This window comes from Pelodiscus sinensis, chromosome 4 (genome assembly GCF_049634645.1).
Source record: "Pelodiscus sinensis isolate JC-2024 chromosome 4, ASM4963464v1, whole genome shotgun sequence".
Taxonomy (NCBI): domain Eukaryota; kingdom Metazoa; phylum Chordata; order Testudines; family Trionychidae; genus Pelodiscus; species Pelodiscus sinensis.
In genome coordinates, this window is record NC_134714.1 from 95425814 (window position 1) to 95453713 (window position 27900).

General features: G+C 49.5%; 1 protein-coding gene across 1 annotated transcript; it reads right to left on the reverse strand.

Annotated features, from left to right (window-relative positions):
* Positions 1-325: 325 nt before the first annotated feature.
* LOC142829316 (uncharacterized) lies at positions 326-27900 on the reverse strand. Its single transcript, XM_075928785.1, has 4 exons — positions 27451-27900; positions 22557-26835; positions 2390-2493; positions 326-387 (listed from the first exon to the last, which is right to left on the reverse strand). The coding sequence occupies exons 2-4, from the start codon at positions 26768-26770 to the stop codon at positions 326-328; spliced, it is 4380 nt and encodes a 1459-aa protein (XP_075784900.1). The 5' UTR covers positions 26771-26835; positions 27451-27900.

Below are 27900 nucleotides of genomic sequence, written 5' to 3' on the forward strand. Positions count from 1 at the left end.
GACAACCAAAGGTCAAGAGCAGAAGAAAAAAAAACCCATCCAAACCCATAAACATGTTTATGTTTAGAAAACAGCTTACTGGCAGATTACTAAAAGACCAAGACATGTTACCACACAGCTAAACACTTAAAAGAGCTCAGTATACGATTTTCAGCAGTGATGTCTGACTCTAACGTTAAAGTGAGATATTCCTCAGCAAGATACTAGTGTGTGAAAAATTAAGGGCAACATCTTTTCTCTCATAACAGTCCACATAGATATCTCCCAATTGCCTGTTTCTTTGATCATAGTCAGACCAGAGACCCCATTGGATTCCATGTCTACCTCACTTTTCAATTTTGGTGTTGTGGATCTGGAACTGGAAGGGTAGATCTGAAGTAGTTACACCTATAAGAGAGTTTCAAGGTGATAATCATAGTACATGCTCTGTAAATATTCTCAAACCACAATGGACATAGACTACCGTGTCTTGTCTTTTCTTCCCACTGACCATAGGGTTCCTGTTTCAGGGGCCAGACTGTAAATGAACATTAGAAGAGGATGGGAGTAGAAATAAGAAAGGAGGCAAGAACATGAATAAATGATAGTATGAGATGAAATTAGGGAATAATACCAAAAGATTTGAGTGGGAAGGATATATATACAGGCCGATATTTGCGGGTTTATACAGGCCGATATTTGCTGTCTATAGTTATCCCCACCTTTGCTGGCTTGACTTTGGAGTAAATTGTAATAATCTGAGCAGAGATGTGTCCTCATTCATAAAGAGATTAAAATGGCTCTATATCTGCAATATTTAGAGAAAACCCAACTGATCTGTAGCCAGTCTAGATTTTATATCATAAGTGCACTTTGACCTTTGAGCTCTGATTCTTCCAATCTGTTCTTTTTTTTTCAGTACTGATAGAAGTCTCCTGTTAAAATAATAGAGAGAGAGAGAGAATTTATATAATTTATTTACAGATGAGGTTTAATTTTCAGATTAGGTTTGTTTGCTTTGTCTCGATATTTATAAAACACTTTGAGAACCACCAATAAAAGTCACTAAAGGAATGCAAAGTACTATTAGTATTGTGTTGTAGCATATGGTTGGAATAGAAAATGGTACTGATTACCTTGAAAATCTTGAGCAAACCTGTGTAACACCTTCATACCCTCAGACACAACCACTCCATCTGAACTGTAAAAGGATTTTTAACAATACTATACACAACCCCCCCTAAAGTAAATTGTACAGATAATAAATCTTCAGCAATTTGCAGCTACAGTGTTTCTATGGTAGATCAACACTGGCCATAGAATAGCATACATGTTTCATGCTGGAGGAAACTCATTTGGGGCATTCATGTGGTCTAGTGTTATTGCACTATAATAGTAATGCACGTCATGTAAAATAAAATATTGATCCTTCGTTTTGTTGTCAAATTGCCAACGAGAATATGTAGCTACAACTATCATTTAACTTAGGGCTCAGGATTAATTCAAACTGACAAGGCATTAAAAGACAGATGTTTCTGGTTAGCTTGAAAGAGAAACATAACCAGGGGTATCACAGACAACTACTACAATGTCTTTTGTGTTCATTCTTAATAAATGACCATGTTCTACAGAACTCAATTACTTCCTTCAGTTTTATTCAGAATTTCACAGGCTACATAATGTTCGGAAAGAAACATAAAATCATAAACTCAAGTTGACCCAGTTCATCTGACTGAGGAGTGCTACTGGCTTCTCCTTCCAAAGCCTATTAACAATCTCCTTGGTTTGGCCATGGGTACTCACTCAGTCGTAACTTAAGCTTCTGTGTCTTAACATGCGCTGACTGCATTGAATATGCAGTGTCTTCTGATCTAGATACAAAGGTCTGACAGTGTTAGTCTGAACTTGGTACCTCAGTTTAGAAGTGTACTTGTAAACCACAGGACCTGACCTGTACTAGTGATGTATTACACCAGGTTGTATCTTTAATACTATTCCTAGCTTCCCAGCTATGGTGATATCTCAATGGTTTTCTTCACCAACCTTTGGTTAAGAACTAACCCATTCTCTTGAACATGGGCATTGCCTTGGTCCACACTTTGGTCAAGTTCCAAGCTAAATCACTTGCAATATGCTATTCTTGGGGTTATTGGTGAAAAGGACCGATGCAGTATGCACTGATTTCCTAAAAGCAAAGCATAGGAATGGAGCACACCGCTCCTCACACTGCATTGCCTTTATCTGCTTGTTGTTAGAAAAATGTTGTGAACTCACCAGGAGTTCCTTTCCCAGAGTTGGTGCCAGACTGGGAGACATCCTGGGGGAAAGGGACTGATTGTCATGAACAGCTCCTGGGTATTGTTGATCACCAGCTAGCTAGTCTCTTTCTCCTCCTCCCCCTTCTCCTCACCTTCTGCCACCATGTTGTCTTCCAGAGTGACACCAGGCATGTCTTGGTTGGACTCCATGACACCGCTGGGGAAGCTGGCTGCCTGCCCCCCAAATGGCATCCAGCTGGTCATGGAAGTGGCACATGTGAAGTACTGCACCAGACCATCTGCTCTCCTCCTTCACCGTATGGATAAATTCATGGAGGTTAGGTCCATAAAAGGCTATTAGCCAGGGGATAAAATGGTGTCCTTGGCCTCTGTTTGTCAGAGGCTGGAGAGGGATGGCAGGAGACAAATCGCTTGATCACTGTCTTCGGTCAACCCTCTCTGGGGTACCTGGTGCTGGCCACTGTCGGCAGACAGGATACTGGGCTAGATGGACCTTTGGTCTGACCCAGTATGGCCGTTCTTATGTTCTTATGGTCTTATGGTAGGACTGGCACAACAACTTGAATTTCACTCTGCACTCCTGGGTGTCCATGGAATAGTCTTTAGCCACGAGGTAACTTGCAATCTTGCCATAAATCTTGACATTCCTCTTGCTGGTTTGGAGCTCAGTGACAATCGATTCATCTCCCCATACCTTGATGAGGTTCAAGATCTCCTGGACACACCACACTGGTGCTCTTCTGCACCCCTGGGAACTGGAGTCCAAGGGAGAAGAAGTCCTCAAAGTCGTTGTGTTGGTCGGATTACTCAAAGTCCTCTCCACGTGTGCTGCAATGTGCTGCTTGCTCAAGAATGGGCTTGCAACGCTGACCACATCGGAAAGCCCTTCTCCTCTTCCTGGGTCTTTTTGAGCTCACCAGGGACAGCAGTAGAGACACAAGTGCTGGCCAGAGTGGGAAGCTGCAGGAGGCCAATAGTACTGACTTCCCGGCAACACTGCATCTACACTAGTGTAAATTTGACTGAGCAAGTTCAGGCATAGTGTTGCTCCTGGTGAATAGCAGTGGTAATGAAATCAAAATCAGCAGCCCTTAAGGTTGATGAGACAGGTTTATAATGTGGACACATCACTTAGAAAATTGACCATATGAGGCTAAAGCAGATGTAAAGTCCTAGTGTAGACCAGGCCTAAGTCTCTATGGGTATGTCTACACTAGCTTGTTAATTCGAGCTACATAGGCAAATCAGGCAACCAGAGTTGCAAATGAAGCCCAGGATTTAAATATCCCGGGCTTTATTTGCATGTTCCCGTCTGGCTGCCATTTTTAAATCCCCCTCAGTTCGAATGAACTGCCCGCGGCTACACGTGGCAGTTTAAAGTTAATCCGAACTAAATCCTTAGTTAGGATTAACTGTTACACCTCATTCCACAAGGAGTAACAGTTAATCCGAACTAAGGATTTAGTTCGGATTAACTTCTGTCTGCCCAGTATAGCCACGGGCAGTCAGTTCGAACTAAGGGGATTTGAAAATGGCGCCTGCAAAGGAACATGCAAATGAAGCCCGGGATATTTAAATCCCGGGCTTCATTTGCAAGTTTGAATGCCTACATTAGCTACCCTAGTTCGAACTACGGGGTTAGTGTAGACATACCCTACAAGTTCTCAAGTTTCCTCATTGTTTTTGCAAATACAGACTAACATGGCTTCCCCTCTGAGACTTTTCAACTGCTTCAGCACTTTCTAAAACTAGCTGCACAACATTATCGGCTTAGAGACATTCACCCATGTCAAAGCATGAGTCTGGCAAACTTTAAGACCCAGTGAATTCAGTCAGTTATTTAATTAGTTAAATTCCAGTGACCAGACACATCCTAGGATTGGTGCCATTAATTAGTTCAGGCAAAAAAATGTTCAAAGGTGACTAAGTGGGTTAGGAGCTATGGCCCCATTTCTAAATGGCTTTAAGTATTTAGGAGCCTAAATCTCATTGACTTTGAAAGAAGGTGCTTTTGAAAATTATACGGTTTAGGAAAAAAGACCGATCCTTTATTGTCATATTCCTAGGAGCTGTCCAGGTAACAAGGAAATTGTAAATAAAACAGTAAATTAAATAATAAAATGGTCCCCAAGACAGCCTTTTAAACCAACCTGATTATGCCAAGACTTCGAGACACTTCACTAAATATATAGAAGAATAAAAATAAAAATCTGTAGTCCGAGCTATCACAGCTTATTTTAAAGGAGAATCAGGCTTTGTCTACACTACAAGTTTTTTGGGCAAAAACCGGCACAGCATCCATACCTCAAACACATTTTTGCACAAGAAAATCGACAGAACAGAGGGATTTTGCTGGTAGAGTTATTCCTCTCCCCACAAGGAATAACTCCTTTTTGCACTACAGCTATTGTGCAAAAAGGCAGGTGTGGACACTCTGGAGGGAGTTTTGCGCAAGAAACCCCTATTGAAAAAAGCACTGGTGCTCTGGTGGCCATTCTGTGAATGGCCATCAGAGTTTTCTTGTGCAAGAGTGTCCATCCAGTGTGGAAGCTTTCTTGTGCAAAAGCACATCACTTTGTGGTCTGGACGTGCTTTTGCACTAGAAGTTTTTGTGCAAGAATTCTTCCGCAAAAGGCTTCTTGTGCAAAAACCCTGCAGTGAAGACTAAGCCTCATTTACCTATCCCTATCTAAAGAAACTCTGCATTCCCTAATACGCTCCCTATGATGATGAGTGAAGCAACATCAGCACTATTACTTGAAATCGTTGGTGAATCTCAAGTCTGGCATCTCAGCTTAATTTAGCAAAGCACAATCAAAGTAGGTTACTCAGCTGAAACTCTTGGATCTGTGGGAAACACTTCCAAAGACCAAAATTGTGATGGATCTCTCATTAGAACAGGATATCTTGGGCGGTCTACTGCTTTTCATGTTCAGTTATCAACACTTTTTGAATTCTCACAAAACCCACCCTGAATTATTTCGAAAGTGGAGAAAAATTCAGTTATATCCATATTTTATTATAGGTGACTTTCCTCCTCAAGTTTATCTGATTTTAGAAAAAGCCAATGATGCATATGAAAGGAAAAATTTTAGTTCTAGGTGTTAATAGATTGTATGGATCCTAAGGAATATATAAATTATTTTTCAGATTTTTTTGTTTGACATTTGAGCACCATCTTTGAAGATATTGTTGTTCTACCAGAGAAAGGATCATTTCCACTCATTGGCTTAAGAAAAATGATGAATGTGTTAAGAAAATTAGACTAACTTGATTCCATATAGTTGAAAGAAACCACCTGTTTATTTGGTTTCTAAACACAATTTGTATTTGTAAGTATAAAGTGAAAAAGCACACTGCAGCAGATTCATTACATTAAATGGTAACAGAAAATTGATATGGTCATAAATCTTTAGGAACTGCAGCCTGGCAGGAAACATAATTTTTCTTAACGAAAAATAAAAATCCAGTATTTTGTACTCGTTCTTTTAACAGGCAAGCGCTCTCCTAAATGTGATTTATGTAGCATCACTGTTGGCCCAGTGAAGCATATTAAGCACCATGAATCACAAGCTTATCACTTGAAAACTCTTTTTGAAAACTTAGATGGATATGCAGCTAAATTCAGCTAACTTAGGCTGGCTCCTGCTAAGTGCTACACGCATTTTTTAACTCAACTCCTACAGGTAAACGTCTAAGGCTGGAATTTTCAAAGGAACCTACAAAAGCTGGGCACCTCATTCCCATAAACCTAACTTCCTCAGCTGCCTTCAAAAAAATCACAACCTAAATCTATATTTAGGAACCAACATAAAAAGGGATTGTGTTTCTGTGGTGCTTCAGCAATTGCAACTCGTATTAGGAGATGAGAGCACTCAATAGTACGCAGGATCAGCTTCTCATCCACCTGACTTGAAAACACTTCTAAACTCTAGAGCCATAGGCAAGATCCAGTTTTATAGTGAAATTCCCTAGGTCAGGTTCAATGCCATTTTATTGTGATAAATGGACTTGCTCTCTCTTGCAGCAGGATAGCGATACTTCACTTCCTTAAAATGGCTTCAGGTGAAATATAGTTTCACCTCATGTTGTCCCAAGGGTAGAGAAATCAATTCCCAGTTCTACTATATGAATCAGAGAATTCAGAAAATGTACAGAAGGAAAAAATGGATTGATTCTGAAGACAGTAATGAACCTGAAAACACTCACCTGCTGGCCAGCAAGCTGGCTTTTTGAAACTAATTCTCCCTAGAATTTTGAACTGCTTTTGCTGCTGTTCATTTGTTTAATCAGATAAACTACAAAGTATTGAATCGCATAGTATCACAACAGTATTGTTAAAGCCTCCCCTTTATTTGAATAATGCACTAATGTATTTTGCTTATAATTATTATTATTTATTTATTTAATCGTAATTTATTACCAGCTTGTTAACTACTAGCAGTTTATTTTACTGCTTTGTGTTCATCATACAGTTCTGTATATTCTAACAAAATGGAATGATGATGGTCATGATTGGATCAAAGAAATGAGCTGTTAAGGTAGAAACTCCATTAGTCATATTTAACTGGGAAATCATTTTAATATTTCTTTTTTTATGAGGCTAGTGGACACATGCTATCAGCTGTAGTTCCCTCATCCTTTATCTTTGGTCTATTTCATTTCTTTTAACAATGATTACTAGCATCAGAATTTTGTGGCTCTTGGCATAGGGTTTGCTGCCTTGTCCCTGGCTAGATGGTTTGTATGAGTACAGGATACATTTTAAAAACAACAAATGGTCTGGTAGCACTTTATAGACTAACAAAACATGTAGATGATATCACGAGCTTTCGTGGGCACAGCCCACTTCTTCAGATGACTAGAGTTTTGAGGTTAGGATGTGCAGACTCAAAATAAATAGGGGAGAAAGGAGAGAGGGGAAGGGAAAAAAGGAAGGGGGCGGAAAACAAGGCGCAGAGGGTATGAAAATGTCAAAGGGAAAAACAAGTAGGCAAACTGGTAAGCTATAAGCACCTAAAGACTGGATAGTTAAAAAGAAGCAGATAAGGATCATAGGATAGCAGTTAAATAGGAAGGCTACTAACGAAAGAATCTACACAGACAAAGAGCTGTTGGCACCTTCATTGAATATTAGGTTGATATGAGAACAGTCTGTAAAGTGATTTAAAAAAATAAAAATGTGATAGTAGGGATAACGTGCAATAGGATCCCTAAGACGGCAATCAGAACCACTCGACTATATGCCATAGGTCCAGTACTGTTGCTTTCTTCCATTTGAGTAACAGGGGCTTTGGGGACATAATGTTTAATGGTATTGAATCCTCTGGCCTTGATTCAGTAAAGCATTTAAGTACATGCTCAGCTTTTAGCATGTGTTAGAGGTTGAACCTCTCTAGTCGGGCACACTGACTGGTGCCGAACCAGAGAATTTGCCAGAATACAGGAGATCAGTATTGATTAGCAGCATTATCAACACTTCCGCTGTTAAGTGGGCTCTTAGAAGACATGTACGGGTAAATTAGAGCTAAATAACAACACAAAACACTAAGAGCCAGGACTGGTGGCTGTAAACAAACATTATGGGAATGGAGGAAACTTGACCACACCCATGATAAGTGAACATCCAGCTAAAAAAAATCTTGCCGGACCACAGATGTTGCTGGACCAGAGAGTGCCAGACTATATAGATTCAACCTGTAGTCAATTCTCATATGATTAAGTCCAGAATGTACTTAAATACATTCATTGGTCAAAGGAATGTTACGTGTTTTTAAAATCCTGCTCTGTCTTCACTAAGGAATCAGATTAGCAAAGTATTTAATAGTGCTGTTCTCTTGTAGAAATCATCACCACCACCATCAGGAGCTTAATGCTCTGGTACCTAGCTATGACCACTTTCTACTTCTTATGGACAGAGGTACATTTCCTTTCAGTTTGGCATATAACACATAGCATATTTTATTTCATTCTTATCCTCTTCCTTGGTTATTAATTCCTACATGGTACTGAGCTGTTAAAAAGACATAAATCCTCCAGGAGCATATTGTTCCTTGGCAGACTCTTCATACGTAATTAGTTCAGTATTAGCTGTCAGGTGGTTGAGTTACTAACTGTGGTCCAGTCAGTTAGGCTTGGGTCTAAGACTTCATTCTATAACATGAGATGTATCCAGGGATCAATAGGACATATCCAAAGTTTTCATGGGGAGTGGAAAGATTTTTTTTTAAACTTATTTCTGTGGCAAATGTCCCTTTTTACCACAACTCCCTCCTAGTCTAACCCTAGAGAAAGTAGTCAGCATTACTTTACAACTCAATTTTCTACCCTGACTTTTTCACTCTTATCTTTTCTCTAGTGTCTGGATACCACTAGGAAGCAAAGTGTTTCCAAGGACAGTCTGTTACAACTACAGATCCAATACTCCCTTTCTGCTTCTTGTAAAAAGAAACACTGTGGCCTGTACATTGCCTTCTAATCTATGAAAGTGTGTAATGTCACAACTTGTACTGCTATGACCTAGATGCAACATTATATAAGGGTGCCTCATACAGAATTTTAGTTTTCCATCACTTAAAGTTCAGCCAAAGAAAGGATATTTTCCAAAATGAAGCTTCTATGTCATTGCCATATTGATATATCTGTTAACACACAAGAAAATACTCCACCTAGCTGTTTTCATTGTTGTGAACCATAGCAGGTAATTCCTTTTAATAAATACCAGTTCCTTAAGTTGTAGAAATGTCAGACCTACAAATTATTATCATTGGGCCAAGTCCTTAGCTGGTGTATGTAGTAGTTCAGGTCAGCAATATAGTAAATTCAGAATTCCCTGGTGTGGTGTCCTGACAGGTGATGATAAACATTCAGCTGCGTGCATTTTCGTAGGTTCCCTCAGTATATCATGCCAACTCTGCACAGGTAGCTAGCACAATAGACTTTATGAGAGCTCCTAAAGACCACAGATTCAGATAAGATATGAAGGCACCTGAGCAGGGGCGGCCCGTGCGTATAGGCCGACTCAGCCGCCACCTAGGGCGCTGCATTAAACAGGGCACCCAATGATGACATCACACCATTGAGAGCTGTGGAGGCAGGGGCACCAATCGCGCATTCCACCTGGGGCACAGGGATGCTGATCGCACATTCCTCCTGGGGAGACAGCAGCTGGCAGCCCGCCTTGGGCCGCTCCTGCGCCTGAGTCAGGTTTATTGTCAAACAAAGTACATTAATAGTTGTTGGTAGCCAGATGGCCTCCGAGCCCCTATGTATTTGTACCTGGGAGAATGGACGTGGCTCAATCAATAGTATGGATTTTACAATCACCCCCGAGGCCAGCCAAAGAATTAAATCAAGGTACCCCAACATTTATAGACAGAAACGGAAAACCTATGTTACATACTGTTTGTATCATTTTATACACTAACAATATGTTTGGGAGCTCCCCTTGTACTTTCGTCCAAAGCCTTCACTACCCCTTGTTGTGCTTTCACTCTTGTTGTTTCCAACTATTTTATCATGTACTCAGCTGGGTGTCCCTGTACTGTCCTGATGGAAGGTATTTGCATACTTCATGTGCTTGTATCAGTGCTAGCAGTTCTAGTGCTGAGAGACACTGACTTGCAGGCAAACATCTACTTTTGACATGGCCTGTCTACTTCTTATATTATAACTCTTGCTTACTTTGGTTTAGGCTGTTTCTTTCTCCTATGGTGTAAATTTGCGTAGAGAACATATGATGTCAGGGGCGCTACACAAAAATTGTACTTGCAGATCTTTTACATGCACAAAGAGCTAGAATTACAAAGGAATTTGGTCCTTTGTAAAATCACTGGGAGTCACAAAACTGAGGTGAGGTATGTAGGTTCCCTTTACAATTACAAAGTGAATAGATGCCTCAGAATGTGGTTCAAATAAATCAACCTACTAGACAGCTCCCCCTGTAAAGTAGCCAATGGGAGATGCCAGGCCTGGGATGGGAGCATGTGTGTTCTGAACCCAGCTCACTCTGAGGGATGGGCACCTAAAACCTTGGTAAGACTTTGCTTTTGTAAGAAACTGAAGGAGGAAGAGACAGTTCTCCTCACAGCCTTCAGGGTAGTGGTTGGTTTGGCTATTCACCTGGGCTGTGAGAGACACCCCAGTTCAAGCCTCCCCACCCCCCACAAGAGCAGAAAGGAGGGATCTGAATAAGTATCTGCCACCAGTTAGTTGAGAGAGCCAGAAAAAAACAGAAAAGGAGAATGGCCCTGCTAGTCAGAGCACTCGCCTGGGCTGTGGGAGACCCAGGCTTAAGTCCCCTTCCACCAATGAGTATTTAAAAGTTATAGTGGAACAGCTTCAACAGAAGAGACTGAGGGAGCCCTGCCTCAGAATAGCCCAGAGCCCAGTGGCTAGGGCACCCATCTGAGAGGTGGCGGAGCCCTATTATAATCCTTTCTCCCACAAAGGGGAGACATAAATTCAAGAGTTTCTCACACCCCAGGGGTATGTCTACACTGCTCCTGTTTTGTGCACAAAATATGCGAATGAGGCAAAGTGTGGAATATTGCTGCACCTCATTTGCATAATTAACGAGGCTCTATTTTTGTGCAAGATGCTTTTGCACAAAACCCCCCTCTTGCGCAAGAGACATTCTTCCTGAAAAAAATGCGGAAAAAAAAGCCTCTTGCACAAAAATGGAGCCTAATTAATTATGCAAATGTGGCACGGCGATATTCCATGCTTTGCCTCATTTGCATATTATTTGTGCAAAACGGGGTCAGTGTAGACATAGCCCAGATGTATATCGCAAGGCGTGGACTAAAACGTATGAGAGAACTCCTCCCTATCTCCAGGCAGCTTTGTGTTCCCCCAGCTGTGGAGGTCCAGTGCAGTAGACAAGCTCTGAATACACTTATTAGATCAGGTCTCATGGGTCAGTTAGGCAGAGAAATGCCTGTGTTCCCCCAGTTCCTGCATCCTTCTGGAGCATCCCATGCCTCAGTGAGGCTGCAGTGCACATGCTGGACAGGCCTACACTGCAAAATAAGGTCAATTTCTGGGCACCTGATTTTGAGAAGTCGAAGGGCCATGTCCTCACTATGGGCAAGAATCGAATGTTGTCCAAAGTAGTGCGTCCACATTACAGAGCCTTCCATCAACTCAGAGTGAGGCACCTTGGGTAGCTCAGCAGTCTGGGCTACACTTCTGATGTCTGCTGGATCCAAAGTGCGGCAGCGGCTGGTTAGAGGCCTTTGTACCTCCGGCATCCCATAAGGCAGTCCGCTAGTTCCTCCCCCATCATGCGAGTTTAAAAGGGACAGAGTGTTTTTGTGCCTTTTCATGCCCTGGTTACCTGCATGGATGCCAGAGCACTGCAACCATGGAGCCCTCTGTTCTGGAAAGCATTATCTTGTTCATGAGTGTATAGGTGCACCTCATGGCACTGTACTTTGAGAACCTACGCATGGTGCTCCACCAGAAACAGGATGAGGGCAAAGCTTGGCATGGGACAGAGTACCTGCTCTCGCAAGCCCTGGCATCCATGCTAGCGCAGCCACCAGTCAGTCTGCTGGACAAAGTGCAATGATGGTTCTGGCATCGGCAGGTGAATTTAGACTGTCGGTACCACATTGTCATGCAGACATGGGACGACCAGTGGTAGTTGCAGAACTTCAGCATGTGCAAGGCCATGTTCCTGGAATTCTGCGAATGGCTTGACCCTGCTGTGGGGCACCAGGATTCCCTCATGAGATCCATTCTGACCATAGAGGAGTGTGTGGCAATTTCCCTCTGGAAGCTTGCCATTCCAGACAGCTACCAGTCAGTCCGGAATCAGTTTGGGATAGGGAAATCTACAGTCGTGAGCGGATCTCATACAAGTAGCCAAGACCATCAACAACATCCTGCTAGTGAGGCTTGTGACTCTGAGGAATGTGGACAACACCTCCCATGAGCTTTACCACCATCAGCATAGACAGCATGCACATCTCCATCCTGGTCCTGAAACACCGTGCCTAAGAGTAAATCAACTGCAGGCACTCATGGATTAAGTGATGGGGCGTCTGCCCCACACAGGCTCTTTAAGGTTAAAACCTAGCCCTGAGTTAGGGCTGGAGGGCTGAAGCCATGGAGCAAGCAGCTGCGGCAGTTAGGTGCCAATTAGGGCCCAGCCGTGGGCTGTATAAATAAGGGCTCCAGGAGAGAGGAAGGAAAAGACACTCTTGCTCTGGCTGGGGAGTAGGTGGGACCTAGCTGCCAGGGAAGCTAGAAGCTTCCTGATTTAGAGCAGGGCTGGGGAAGTTCTGTCCAGGCAAGCTCCCAGGCTGTGGGGCCTGAAGCAAGGCCTGAGGCTACTAAGGAAGCAGGGAGGCAGCCAGAGTAGGCAAAAGCAGCAGTAGGTCCACACCCTCTTGCCAGTGATGAGTGGCCATGTCAAACTGGAGTTTGCTCCTGTGGCAGGGGCCAGATAAACACTGGAGGTGGGTCACTGAGGCAAGATGGGCATAGGGGGATTGAGGGTCTCCAGAGGGGGAGTACTCCAGTGTGCGGGGTCACTATGATAGGACAGTACCCCAGTAGGAGGGTGCGACAGTCTGGGAGAGATGTGGGCCCTGATATAGAGTGGTGGAGAATAACAAGTAACAGCGGGTGAGACACCAACCAGAAGGGGATGCTCTGGCACCAAAATGCTAATTCTCTGAGGGTATGTCTACACTACAGCGCTAATTCAAACTAGCTTAGTTCGAATTAGTTAATTCGAACTAAGCTAATTCGAACTAACGCATCTAGAACTAAAAACTGGTTCGAATTAGCGTTTTGCTAATTCGAACTAGCGCGTCCACATTAAGTGGACCCTGAACCGGGGTCAAGGATGGCCGGAAGCTGTGCCGGCAGGGCATCAGATGAGGACTTAGAGCATGGAGCTGCTGTCTCAAGCTAGCCGAGGGCTGTGCTTAAAGGGTCCCGAACCCCATCCCGGACAGACAGTTCTCAGGGGTGCCCCGCTTGCAAAGCAGTCCTGGCTTGGAGTGCCCGGAGTACCCACACTGGGCACATCACAGCACTCGGCCATCAGACCGGCTGCACTTGCCGCAGGCTGCCATCTGGGGAGAGGGGCCAATCGGGGGGCTGCAGGAGAGCTTCCACCCCCAGAAGCCCGCAGAGCCAGCCCAGTCCTCCCCATCGGGGGATCGTGCCCCATTCCTCCCTCACCTCCTTCCACTTACCCTTCCCTAGCCCCCCTTCCTGATGTACAAAATAAAGATAACGTGTCTTCCAAAATGGAATCTATCTTTATTGAACAAAACTGGGGGAGACTGGGAAAAGGAGGTGGAAGAGGGGAAGAGAGAGGCTGGGAGAGGGGAGGGCAACTAAAATGATCAGGGGTTGGGAACAGGTCCCATATGAAGAGAGGCTAAAGAGACTGGGACTTTTCAGCTTAGAAAAGAGGAGACGGAGGGGGGACAGGATAGAGGTCTCTAAAAGCAGGAGTTGGGTGGAGACGGTGCATACAGAAAAGTTCTTCATTAGTTGCCATAAAGAAGGACTAGAGGACACCAAAGGAAAGGAATGGGTAGCAGGCTTCAAACTAGCAACAGAAAGTTCTTCTTCAGAAAGCAAAGAGTCAACCTGTGGAACTCCTTGCTGCAGGAGACTGTGAAGGCTAGAACTGGAACAGAGTTTAAAAGGAAGTGAGAGGTCATGGAAGTTGGGTCCATGGAGTGCTATTAGCCAGGGGGTAGGAGTGGTGTCCCTGCCCAAGGTTTGTGGAAGGCTGGAGAGGGATGGCACGAAACAAATGCCTTGGTCACTGTCTTCGGTCCATCCCCTCCAGGGTCCCTAGGGTTGGCCACTGTTGGCAGACAGGCTACTGGGCTAGATGGACCTTTGGTCTGACCCAGGATGTCCATTGTAAGTTCAGGGCTCAGGGTCGGGGGTCTCAGTGGACCCCCTTGATTTTTTTGCACACCTGTTCCTGGGTGGCCAGGCTGGCAGCTCTCCTGCCCAAGCCGGCCACTTTCCTGTGTCTAGTGCGGAGATCGTGGACAAGGTCCACGATGTCCACACTAGCCCAGGCGGGTGCCTGCCTCTTGCGGTCCCAGGCAAGCTCCCGGGAGCCATCAGCCTGGTCCCGGGAAGAGGGGGAGGGCTGGGGGCATCGGGTGGCTGACTCGATCTGTGCCACGTGCAGGGTCTGCTGGCTGGGGGCTGGCAGGCTTGCACCTGGCACGGGCACCGTAGCCAGCCCGTGCCCCTTTAAGGGGTCCATGGCTGGGAGGGGGGCAGTAGATTTTCCCTGGTGTTGGCCAGAGTGGCCACCAGGGAAAGCTGGGGAGGGCTAGCCTCCCACTAGTTCGAATTAAGGGGCTACACACCCCTTAATTCAAACTAGCTAGTTCGAACTAGGCTTAATCCTCGTGGAATGAGGTTTACCTAGTTCGAACTAAGCGCTCCGTTAATTCGAATTAAATTCGAACTAGCAGAGCGCTAGTGTAGCGCCTATGAAAGTTAGTTCTAACTAACGTCCGTTAGTTCGAACTAACTTTGTAGTGTAGACATACCCTGAGTGACCAGCAGGAGGTGCCTTTGGTGGTGAGGCCCACTTTGTTACAGATAACAAGGGTCATGTCATTGACATCAGCGTTGGTTGGTCAGTTGGGTTGGTCGGGAACGATGCATGATGCCCTCATCTTTTGGAACTCCTGCCTCTTCCAAAAGATTCACGCCAGAAAATTTTTTCCCAACAGGAACAACAGAGTTGGAGAAGTGAACATACCCATTGTGATCCTGGGCAAACCAGCCTACCCCTTACTCCCATGGCTCATGAAGCCCTACAAGGGCAGCCTGGACCCCAGCAAGGAGGAATTCAATGCCAGGTTGAGAGGTTGACCACAGGTGCAGAATGGTAGTGGAATGTACCTTTGGACATTTAGAGGGGAGGTTCAGGAGCCTCCTGACCCACTTGAACCTCAGTGAATGCAACATTCCTTTCACAGTGAGAGAAAAAAAGGGAACCTTTCCAGCAAGATGGGGGGTTGAGGCAAAGCACTTGACCTGAGAGTTTGAGCAGCCAGACACCGGTGCTATAAGGAGAGCACAGCAATGGGCAGTGTGAATTAGAGACACTTTGAAGGATAGTTTTTGCAAGTCCTCTTTTGAGACCCTTCTCCAAAAGGGGCCCCTGTATTCCCTGTATTTGCTTTTAATCCTCCATCCTCACCCCACTCCATCTCTGCAGTTGAGGCAATAAAAAGATTATTGTGCAAATAACAGGAGTTTTTATTTGTGGAAAAACAACAGAGAAAGGAATGAACTGGGAACCAGAAGGGTAGAGGGGGCTCAGGATTGGGAGTGGGACTGTTTCCTGCCTCCTGAGGGCCTGGAGGCTCTGGCTTCCCTTGAGGTCCCCTCCTCGGTGTGCTGGGGCCATGGTTGCCCTTGGGGACCCTGGGAGTGAAAGCCATGGGTAGGGAGGAGGAGGAAGCAGGGTTGTCATTGGGGCAGGCAGAGTTCTGGGCAGTGGCCTATTTGAGGCAGGTCACAACACGCTCCATGACAGCCGTCAGAGAGGCAAACATTGTCTTGTGCTGCCTCAAGAACTGCTCCCAGATGGCTCTGCTCTCCTGCTGTTCTGCAGTCCCATGCCCAGATCTCCGCACAGAAGTGTTCAGTGCACGGCCAAATGTTTGCTTTAAAGCAGGCACTTTCATAGAATCATAGAACCATAGAACTGGAAGAGACCTCAGAAGGTCATCAAGTCCAGCCCCCTGCTCTAGGCAGGACCAATCCCACTTTACAGCAGGTGCCCAGGTGTCTCAGGGGAGCATCGAGACTCAGTTGGTCCAGAGGCAGGAAGGCATGGTAAGAGGCCTGCCAGGCCAGAACCCTGCAGGTGGGAGGGGGCTGATGGCAGAGGGCAGCTTCCCACTGTGCCGAGCACACACTGGGTCCAGCACATGGGGCCTCCCAGAGCCAGTGCTACTTTCACAGTCAGACCAGGAGACTGCAGGCAGGAGGGAAGGGAAGGGGCAAGACAGCTTCCTGCTGTGTCTGGCACATGCCAGGTCTGTTGCGTGCGGCCATCCAGGGACACTGCTTCTTTTCCTGACCACAGGAGAGGTGTATGTGTGTCCGGCACTCACAGCCTCTTGGGGAGAATGCTGATAGGTTCCTCTTCTCTCCTCCCTTCAGGTTGCCATGAGAGATATCAGTCTTCACCGTGAGTGATTGGGAGCAAATGATGACTGTATGCGACCATAAACCTGGGCCTTATGCTGCCCTGCTTCATGGAGCCATGGTGCCAGACCTGCAGTGTGGGAAGGTGTCCTGCTGCAGAGGATGGAATAAGACTGGCCTCCCCAAAATCTTTGTGTGACGGGGCGGGCCGCCTCCACCCCGTGGATGCAGACCCACCCCACACTGAACCCGCGGTCGCCCTAACACTCCTCGGGACAGCCCGAGGGGTAAGGACAACGTGCGACGCGTGCTCTGCCGCCGCTGCCCAGCTGAGAAGCGCTGTGAAAAACCCGCTAGCGACAGAGAAATGGGGGATGGAGGAAGGGGCGGAGCTAATGTGTGCGGCGACCGACGTCACCGCGTCGGAATGCCGGCGCGCATGTTTAAAACCCAGCTGGGCCAGGAGAAGGGGGGAGAGGTGGTGGAGGACGCGGGAGTGGAGGAGGGAGAGACAAGAGGCTAGAGAGGGGAGTTGACGGACCCACGCGGCTGGGACCGAGACCGGGAGGGGAGTCATGAGGCAGCCGGAGACGGGGGGGTCTGATCGGAAGATGGGAATAGGAAGCAGCCCAGGGCAGGGCTAGGATGTCGGCGTGCTGGTGAGTTTCGGGCAAGCGCCCCACCGGCAGGACAGGTCCCAACGTACCTGTCCTCAGGGCCTTGGGCTGGGGTCCGGGAGAGAGGGTGGTCCCGGACCCCCCTTTTCCCCCATTGGAACAAAATCGAGGGTGTCACAGCAAATAACTGAGAGGAACAGAGGGTGGGCTAGCCACCTCTGTTACACTTTGTCAGAAGGATCAAAGAGTTCATATATGAGAGCTTCATGAAGCTGTGCAGACAAGACTCATCTCACAAACCTCAATGAGACCCAAGATTTCCTGGGCACTCCAAGCTGGTGCTTTTCCACACTTCTAGGAAGTAGAGACAGTGTGAACAGAAGTTCTCACTACCATCGGAGTGTCCTCATTTGCCGCAGTGTGCTGCTCGCTGGCAAGGCTGGCCACACGGGACAGTCCCTTCTACTGTTCCATGAGCTTTTTTAGTTCAGCGGGAGAGCAGTAGAGGTAGAAGTTGGTGCTAGAGTGTTCATAGTGGACAGCTGGAGGCCAATAGCATCAACTTTCCAGAAACTCTGTGTCTACACCAGCATGACTTTGACTGTGCAAGGACGGGGAAAGTGTTACTCCCGGTGAAAAGCTAGACAACAGAAATCGACTTCTGCTGTCCTTATAGACAAGTTTTGTATTGTTTCTTTCTCAGGGAGTAATCCTTTTTCCAGTCCAGGAACATTTTAATACATTATATGCCACCTGAGTTCGATTTCCAGGTGTTCTGGGAATAACCTTAAGCAGGTAACATCCCTTCTGGGCCTCAGTTTTTCCATCTGTAAAATGGAAATAATTCTGATCACTTTTTTAAAAATGCTTTGAGATCTATAGATGAAAAGCCCCATAGGGAGGAAGGTATTAATTTTGATCATTATTGTCTTTCCTAATTTTCCAAGAAGTCACACTTTCCTTCCATACAGTAAGCTTTGTGTGCTCATGGATATTTCTTTGAATACTGAGCTTTGGCCATAAATTACAATGTGCCAAAATCTGCAAAGTTATAACCTGCAACCTGACTGACAGAAAGGTAGTTTCACAGGTGGCACTGAGAGTTAGACTGGGTTCCATACACTTTTTACTCGTTAGTTATCAGCTTTAATTTCACATAGGAGGAAAGGAAATGTGTCAAAAATATTTCCTGGGTAAGTTAGTGCTGCAGTGTACGTGTAGTTATTAAAAGATCAGCTAAAGCTCTCACATGGCCCTGGCTGATAGAATCTCTTTTCTGCAGTGAGTGAATGTCTTGCCAGGAGGGCTAGATGATATCCCCTATCTTTAGTGGCTGTTCAAGGTGAGATGTTTCCTATGGCTGAGCAGAGACTAATCCTTTCAATAAGACTCTAACAACAGGCAAAAAGGTATAGGACTTAGCATCTCATCAAATGCAGTGTAAATGATGGTGTATTTCTCAAAGAAAGACCTTGGTTTTCAGTATATTTTCATTTCCTGAGACTGTTTTTCCAGCATTCTGACTCAACTGTCTAGAGCAAACATTCAATTATACCCTGCAGCTATTTCCAGAGAAATAAACAAGGTTAGCCTTCATTGGCAGAAACTTGAAATCATACAAAATGCTTTTGGCATTCGTTACTTGCAATCAACTGTTTGAGCACAAATAAAAATGCAGCCAGCATAAATAGCAAGTATTTGTGGCATTGTGGGACTCAAGTCAGAAAACAAAGCTAATATTTCAGAATGTAAAGGGTTAAATGAAATAGGGATCCTGGCTATGATGCATTTAAAGCAGAGAAAGTTTCCAGTAAGGTTGGTTGGTTAAAATAGTCATGAATCTTGGATGAGTCAAAGATACGCTGTTAGCTTTATGCTAGAAACAGCAAATTGCCTTAATTATGAGAATCAATAGCTAGCCGGCAGAGTTTCATCTTTGCATACATGCTTCAGTTACCATGTGTGTGCACTTCTTACTCCAAGCATACTGTTTCTTGGAGTTCAGTAACTTATTCATAATGAATTCTATAAGGGAACAATTTCACACCTTTTTCTGCTTGAAAATTACCCCCAAACCCATCAAGTCATTTGTGATTCAAAATTATTCCCTGAATAAAATCTGTGGATAAGTCTTGGTTTGTAGCATGTTAAGTTTTATAGTAAGTATTCAAGAACTGAATATCAAGCTATTTTGCTTGAAAGCACGGGTCCAACAGTTCTGCATACTGATTTGATGAGCACACTAGTTAGAATCAGGTTTCCAATATAAATTACGGTGATTACAAATGTTTACAGTTCTGCTCAGTGACCATTCTGCAACAGAGGCCAAATATTGCTTTTAATCTAAATATATCTGCTAGTAAATTAATTTGCAAGAATATTAGTGGTAAGTGACACAAAGGGTGTAATGACAAGCAAATGAATAGTCACAGAATGTAGAGATTTTTTCATTATTTTTCCTCTGGCTCTTATGATACCCATTTAAGCCTAACAGTTCAGAAATCTGCAGGTTTTATGCAGATGATACATCGACTCAATTTGCACACTTGATATGTTTTCTCCTTGTATACTGACACTTTATTTATTGAAAATGTGTTTTTTTTTCCATGGTGCTCCCACATTCATTTCAATTTCCTGCTGTTGCGATAGGCATAGTGTACAAATTGGTGAAAATAAAGTGTCTTAAAATGGGTTATGCGTCCTTAGGTTCTAGTAAAACTGAAGCAGAAATGCAAACTGAAGTTAAATATCTTGGCATATGATTTAAAAAATATTGTTGGCTACCAGATGGCATCTCTCCTAGCAAAATAAATGAAGGTGTGTAAGGAATCTTGACAGCATAAGAACAGCCATACTGGGTCAGACCAAAGGTCCATCTAGCCCAGTATTCTATCTGCCAACTGTGGTCAATACCAGATGCCCCCAGAGGGAGGGATCACAACAGGTAATCCTCACATGATCCCTCCCTTGTCACCCACCTCCAGAGAAACAGAGGCTAGGGATACCATTCCTACCCATTCTGGCTAATAGACATGAATGGACCTAACCTCCATGAATCTATCTAGCTCTTTTTTCAACCCTGTTAAAGTTCTAGCCTTTACCGCATCCTCTGGCAAGGAGTTCCACAAGTTGACTGTGTGCTGGGTGAAGAAAAACTTCCTTTTGTTTGTTTTAAATCTGCTGCCTATTAATTTCATTTGGTGACCCCTAGTTCTTTTCTTGTGGGAATAAGTAAATAACTTTTCCTTATTCACTTTTTCCACACCAGTCATGATTTTATAGACAGCACAGTGAGGGGCAAGAAGGGAATGCTCTGTCTCAGCCACATCAAGAAGAAAACTATGTTAACTTCCTTAATGATTTTACAGTGTCTACATCAGCAAAAGATGGGGGAGCCCAGGATCCTGGATCATTTTGGGGAGGCACACTTCTAGATCTCAGGTGCTTTTTGGATCTAGCTCACTGAAATCTAGAAATTCTTTCCAGCCCCTGCTTAGCCATTACTGCTGGTCCTGCTCCCACAGTGATAGCCCCCTCCTCACCATATAGTCTCCAAACTGAGGACTTATAGGATGTGGGGTAAGACACTCTACTCAGACTGGGACAAGAGAGCTGAGACCATAGACACAAGGCGCGTTTGTATGTAGATCCTCATTTTATCAACCATCATATAGCAGTGTGAAGGGGAAAATTCATCCCAGGTGCTCCTAGGTAAAATGAATGTAAAAGTGACCATGAGATGGAATTAACTCCCCAACTCTCTGAGAAGTCCATCTACACAGCACGGTTATTTCAGGATTCCGGAGGTCTCCCAAAATAGCTGCCCCGCGTCTTAACAAGCCGCCCGTTATTTCAAAATATTTTTCAAAATAACGAGACCACTATTTCGGCATCCCTGTAACCCTCATTGCACAAGAGTTAAGGGATGTCTCAAAATAGTGCATTGTTTCAAAATTTGGCAAATTTCAAAATAAGCTATTTTGAAATAGAATCTAAACAAGATATGCAATTTTCCTAGTGCAAATTGTGTATCTTATTTCGAGTTTAGAGTGCTGTGTAGACGCATGCCAGCAGACTAAAATGCTGTAACACAGTTGCTCATCTTCTCTGAATTTCAGTCACAATATTGTAAACCCCTGTGTTCAAAAAATCAGGCCCCAAAAGAATCGTGTTTTTGGTCTCACTGAAATCAACGGGAGTTTAGCAATTAGCTACCATGGAGACAGGATTTCCCCATAGTTCTTACAATCATCTGAACTTGTCAGGACTGCACACATCATGGTCATGTTATAGTTGATTTACATAGTAACATACCCAATAATCCACAATGTTGCAGGTGAAATTATTGCAACATCGGGTCGATAAGGAGTAGTCCAATGCCGTCCATATAAATATATTAACAAATTAAAATGCTATTGAAAATCTTACTTTTTCCAGAGTAACTTAATGTAATTTTGACTTTGCAATCTGAATGTACACCAATATAACTGTGGCGGGTTTTAAGGGTGCGAGCCTCGCACCCCCGAATCCCCCCGGACTGAGCCGGCGGGCTGGGGTGGGGCTCCGCGAACCCACCGCCTTCCAAATGCCCAGTTGTCCCGCCCCCGGGGGTTCGCGGGCAAGTCCGGCCCCGGGTGCGATCACCCCTCGCCCCAAGTAGGGCCGAGGGGGTTCAGCGGACCCGGACCTGTAACGTCCCGGGCGGCCCCCGGCCGGGGGCCCGACCGGGGCTCTTGAGCCGTCCCTCTACTCTTTGTCCCCTTGCTTCGTGGCCCCTCTCCGCGGGGGAGGGGAGGGGTGTTGCGTTCGACCGTCGCTGCCTTTTTGGGCTTGCGCCGCGGTCGGGGTGTGGGGGGGAGTGGGGGACCCGGGCCCGCCCTCACCACCGGGTCCCAGCCCGAGGCCCTAAGTGAGATGGGTGCTTTAAGGCGCTCCCCTCACGGCAGGCGGGGCAGCCGCCCGAAACTCGCCTGCCCACGGGCGCCAAAACGGCCCCGCCTCGGACTCCTTCCACCCCCGATGCTCCGGCCCACTGGGCCGGGGCAGAGTCGGGTCACTTACCCCGTCGTAGCCGCCGGGTTCGTCCCAGAGCGAGCCTCCAACTGCCGGGGTCGTCTCCCTTGGTCGCCCGGAAGGCCGGGTGCTTGGGGTGCCGGGAAGCCAGGGTGGCTGCCCGCTCGCTTCCCCTGTCTTGGGCGTCCCGGTGCCCTTGTTATGGGCGCAGCCGGGTGACGTCGGAGCCGTCAGCCCCGCCCCCTCCGGCGGATCCCCGCGCGGCTCCGGCCGGAGCAGGCCTGCGGCTCCTGCCCGGGGCGCGAACCGGGGCGCCCGCGCCGGACGTCTCCCGGGCCCCCGGTGCTTCCCCCGTCCCCTCCGGCGCGCGCCCGCCCCCGCCTTTAGCCGCTGCGGGGCCGGCGGCGCCGCGCCGAGCGGCTTCTGGCCGTCCTTGGCCGCCGCTTCCTGTCGGAGCGGGGGGGCCTCCCCCGCCCCTAGTGCGGACCCTGCCGGGTCCGTCACACACCTCCCCCCTTTGGAAGGGTCGCCGTCCGGGGGGGGTCCTCCTATCCGGGAAAAGAAGTCTGCGTTAAGGTGGGTGGCCCCGGGTCGGTGCACTATTTCAAAGCAATAGGGCTGCAGGGCCAGGTACCACCGCATAATCCGCGCATTGGTCTCTTTCATGGAGTTAAGCCAGACCAGTGGAGCGTGGTCCGTCACCAATTTGAATTTATTCCCCCACAAATAGTATCGCAAGGAGTCCACCGCCCATTTTACCGCCAATGCCTCCTTCTCAATGGTTGCGTAAGCTCGCTCCCGGGGCAGCAACTTGCGGCTAAGGTATAAGATGGGGTGGTCCCCATCTGGTCCCTCCTGCGTCAGTACGGCGCCAAGTCCCACCTCGGAGGCATCTGTATAGAGAATGAAGGGTTCATCAAAGTCTGGCTGCCTTAACACGGGGGCGGCGGCTAGTTTTTCTTTTAGCGTATAAAAAGCCCGCTCCGCCTGCGGGTTCCAACGTACTTTGGTGGGCTCTGAATTTCGTATCAGTTCAGTTAGGGGGGTCGCCACCGACGCGAACTGAGGTACGAACTTTCTGTAATACCCCGCGAGTCCCAAGAACTGGCGGACCTGTTTCTTGGTCGCCGGGATGGGGTATTCCCTCAGTGCCTGCACTTTGCTGACGATAGGTTTTAGCCTCCCCCTCCCCACCGTGTACCCCAGGTAAGAAACCTCATGCTGCGCGAAGCGGCATTTTTTTGGGTTGGCAGTGAGGCCGGCCTTCTGTAAGGCTGACAATACCGTTCGTAAATGTCCCAGGTGCTCTTCCCATGCCCGACTATAGATGACTATATCGTCGATGTAGGCGGCGGTGAACTCGGCGTAGGGGGCCAACACCCGGTCCATCACTCTTTGGAAGGTCGCCGCTGCCCCGTGGAGTCCGAACGGCATCGTCCGGAACTGGAACAAGCCGAACGGAGTCGAAAAGGCGGTCTTCTCTTGGGCCTGGGGGTCTAACGGAATTTGCCAATATCCCTTAGACAAGTCCAGTGTCGATATGTAGACCGCTTGTCCCAGCCGTTCTAACAGTTCGTCCACCCTTGGCATGGGGTACGCGTCGAACCGGGATATAGCGTTGACCTTCCGGAAGTCTATGCAGAAGCGTGTGGAGCCGTCCGCCTTGGGGACTAATACGATGGGACTGCGCCACTCGCTCACCGATTCCTCTATAACCCCCCATTGCCGCATCAACTGAATTTCCCGCCTTACGGTGTCCCACGCCTTTCGGGGGAGAGGGCGCAGAGGTTCCCGCACGGTTCGGCCTACCTCTGTGACGATCTGATGGACCCCCATCATGGTTCGGCCCGGGCGCGACGTGAGCGTCTCCTGGTACTGGTGGAGGAGGCTCCGCAGTTGCCCCTGCTGGGCAGGAGTCAGTTCGGGGTTCAGGCTAGCCTCTACGGGCCCCGTCTCGGCTCCTCCCCATGGTCCTAGGTCCTCCTCCTCGGACGGGGGTGCGATCAGTAGGGTGTCCCGGGGTACCCATTTCTTCAATAGATTAACGTGAAAGAGTTGGGTCCCCTGGCGTCGGCCCGACAGTCTGATCTCGTAATCGACCTCCCCTACTTTCTTGATAACCTCAAAGGGGCCTTGCCATTGCGCCAGGAGCTTCGACTCTTTTGTAGGTAAGAGTAGCATAACCCGGTCCCCCGGTTGGAACTCCCGACGCCGCGCGTTAGCGTCGTAGTACCTGGCTTGGCGATGTTGGGCGTCTTCCAGGTTCCGTCGGGCGTACTCCCCCAGCCGGCTCAGCTTCTCCCGGAGCTGCGTGATGTACTGCACTGTCCCTCGTCCGGTAGAAGCTTGGTTCTCCCATCCTTCCTTCAGGAGGTCCAGAATCCCGCGGCACCGGCGGCCGTACAGCAGCTCAAAGGGGGAGAAACCCGTGGAGGCTTGCGGGACCTCCCGCACTGCAAACATCAGGCTAGGTAACATCAAATCCCACCCCCGGGGGTCTTCCAGCACGAATCGGCGTAGCATTTCCTTGAGCGTTTTGTTGAACCGCTCAACTAATCCATCGGTTTGGGGGTGGTAGACTGAGGTCCGCAGCCGGTGGATTTTTAACATCTTGCACAACTCCTTAATGACCCTGGAGGTTACATTCGGGCCCTGGTCCGTAAGGATGGCCTGGGGTAGCCCTACCCTAGAGAAGATCCGGAGCAGTTCCCGCGCTAACGTCGGGGCTTTTGTGTTTCTTAACGGGATCGCCTCGGGGTACCGGGTGGCGTAATCGACAACTACCATAATGTAACGGTGCCCCCGCCCCGAGGGTTCCAGTGGCCCTACCAGGTCCATGGCAATCCGTTCAAACGGTACCGCCACTATTGGCATGGGGACAAGGGGGGCTTTTGGTACTCTGGCTGGGGCCGTCCTCTGGCATTCCGGGCAGGAGTCACAAAAGTCCCGCACAGCCCTGAAAATGCCGGGCCAGAAAAACCGCTGCAGGACCCGGTCTAAGGTTTTCTCCCGGCCGAGATGCCCTGCCCATGGGACGGCGTGCCCCAATTCCAGGACTTCCCGACGGAAGCGGGTGGGGACCACGAGTTGTTTCCGTACCCCCCCTGCGGCCTCCCTCGTGACCCGGTATAGGCGGTCACCCCATACCTGGAACTGTGGTCCCTGCGGTGCCCTCTCTTCGCCCTGCCTTTGCTCGTCGGGGGTGCCCGCTTGGTCCCAGGCATGTTGGAGGGTGGGGTCCATCCGTTGCTCGGTCAGGAAGTCCGGCGCTGTCTCGAGCTCCAGGCAGATCGCTCTCTCCTTCTCTGCTGCTGCCGGCGTCAAGTCGCCAGCCGCCCCCTCTCGGCCTCCTTCCTCCGCCGGAGGGTCCTGTCCTTTTAGGAACAGCTCGAACCCGGGCCAGTCGCGGCCGATGAGGACGGGGTACGGCAAGGTTTTGGCCTTCCCTATCGGCCAAACCCGGTCCTGTCCCCCCCCGGTCAGGCGGAGTTGGACCGTGGGGTACGCCTTCACGTCCCCGTGGACGCACCTCATCCACACGGGCTCGCCTTCTGGGTGTCCAGGGGGGACGAGGTCAGCCCTCACGAGTGTGACGGTGGAGCCCGAATCCACCAATGCCTGAACGGGGCGGCCCTCGAGCCACACTCGATGGACCAAGGGACCCCCTCTGGTTCCCCCGTCCCCTCGGGGCTCGGCCGCCGTCCCCTGGCTTAGGGTGCAGTCCATTAGGGGACATTCCCGCTTAAAATGCCCCTCCTGCCCGCACTGGAAGCAGGGCCCTCTTCCTCCTGGGCGGACCTCCCGTGGCCCCCCTTCGGGTCGCCGCTCCGCATCTGTTCTCTCGGGTGGGGGCCGGGGCCAGACCGGGGCCAACCGGGGGGGGGTATCGCGTCCCCTGCGCCCCCCTGATGAGGGTTCTCCCCCTGGAGGCTTCCCCTGGGGCCGGGACCCCCCTACCTTCGGGGTGGGCGGGTTGGCCCGTCCGGCGCCGCCCTCTTCCCTCTCCGCGAGGAGATGGGCTTCCATCAGCGTGACGGCCTCATTGAGCGTTGCGGGCTGGTTCCGGCGGACCCACCTTTGTCCGTCCCTCGGTAAAATGTGGATGAATTGCTCCATCACCACCATTTCTGAGACCTGGCTGCCCGTCTTGTGCTCGGGCTCTAGCCACCGGTTGGCCCATTCTTTTAGTCGCTGGGCTACCGCCCGAGGCCGGTCGCCACCTCTAAACACCTCCTGCCGAAACTTCTGCCTGCAAGTCTCGGGAGAGTGCCCCACCTGATCTAGAATCGCCTCGCGGACCTTCGGATAGTTCAAGGCGTCCGCTACGGCCAGGCTGCGGTAGGCGAGTTGGGCGGGCCCGCTTAAGTAGGGGGCCAACAGCGTCGCCCATTGGTCCGGCGGCCACCGAGCGGCCGTCGCCACCCTTTCAAAAGTCGTTAAGAATGCTTCTGGGTCGTCCTGAGGTCCCAACTTCGTCAGGCGCAGGGGCAAGTTGGGTCCTTCGCCCGATGTCCCCGGGGCTCCAGCCGGAGTTCCCCATCGCCTCTCCACTGTCTGCCGCCACCGCTCCTGTTGGGCTGCTAATTCTTGGATCAGCAGCCTCTGATGTTCCTGGAACTGCGTGGTCAGCTGTTGGACTAGTTGGGCCTGTTGTTCTTGCTGGGCCTGGCGTTGCTGCTGCTGGTTCTCACTGAACCATTCGAGGAACGGTCGAGGCTCCATCGGGTCGCCCGTTCCTTCTTCGCCCCACGCGGGCTCTGTCGGCCGGTTGGCCTGTTCACGTTCGTCTATGGGGAGGGAACTACCTCGATACCCACATTCTCCACCAGTGTGGCGGGTTTTAAGGGTGCGAGCCTCGCACCCCCGAATCCCCCCGGACTGAGCCGGCGGGCTGGGGTGGGGCTCCGCGAACCCACCGCCTTCCAAATGCCCAGTTGTCCCGCCCCCGGGGGTTCGCGGGCAAGTCCGGCCCCGGGTGCGATCACCCCTCGCCCCAAGTAGGGCCGAGGGGGTTCAGCGGACCCGGACCTGTAACGTCCCGGGCGGCCCCCGGCCGGGGGCCCGACCGGGGCTCTTGAGCCGTCCCTCTACTCTTTGTCCCCTTGCTTCGTGGCCCCTCTCCGCGGGGGAGGGGAGGGGTGTTGCGTTCGACCGTCGCTGCCTTTTTGGGCTTGCGCCGCGGTCGGGGTGTGGGGGGGAGTGGGGGACCCGGGCCCGCCCTCACCACCGGGTCCCAGCCCGAGGCCCTAAGTGAGATGGGTGCTTTAAGGCGCTCCCCTCACGGCAGGCGGGGCAGCCGCCCGAAACTCGCCTGCCCACGGGCGCCAAAACGGCCCCGCCTCGGACTCCTTCCACCCCCGATGCTCCGGCCCACTGGGCCGGGGCAGAGTCGGGTCACTTACCCCGTCGTAGCCGCCGGGTTCGTCCCAGAGCGAGCCTCCAACTGCCGGGGTCGTCTCCCTTGGTCGCCCGGAAGGCCGGGTGCTTGGGGTGCCGGGAAGCCAGGGTGGCTGCCCGCTCGCTTCCCCTGTCTTGGGCGTCCCGGTGCCCTTGTTATGGGCGCAGCCGGGTGACGTCGGAGCCGTCAGCCCCGCCCCCTCCGGCGGATCCCCGCGCGGCTCCGGCCGGAGCAGGCCTGCGGCTCCTGCCCGGGGCGCGAACCGGGGCGCCCGCGCCGGACGTCTCCCGGGCCCCCGGTGCTTCCCCCGTCCCCTCCGGCGCGCGCCCGCCCCCGCCTTTAGCCGCTGCGGGGCCGGCGGCGCCGCGCCGAGCGGCTTCTGGCCGTCCTTGGCCGCCGCTTCCTGTCGGAGCGGGGGGGCCTCCCCCGCCCCTAGTGCGGACCCTGCCGGGTC

Bases quoted from the DNA above. Each gene is read 5' to 3' on its own strand.
- LOC142829316 (XM_075928785.1), bottom strand. From the start codon at position 26,770: ATGGAGCCTCGACCGTTCCTCGAATGGTTCAGTGAGAACCAGCAGCAG. The intron at 2,494-22,556 runs GTGTGTGACGGA...TTCCATGACCAG, and splicing joins GACCCTTCCAAAGGGGGGAG to CTGGATGCCATTTGGGGGGC. The intron at 388-2,389 runs GTGAGGAGAAGG...ACTCTCTTATAG, and splicing joins AGACAACATGGTGGCAGAAG to GTGTAACTACTTCAGATCTA.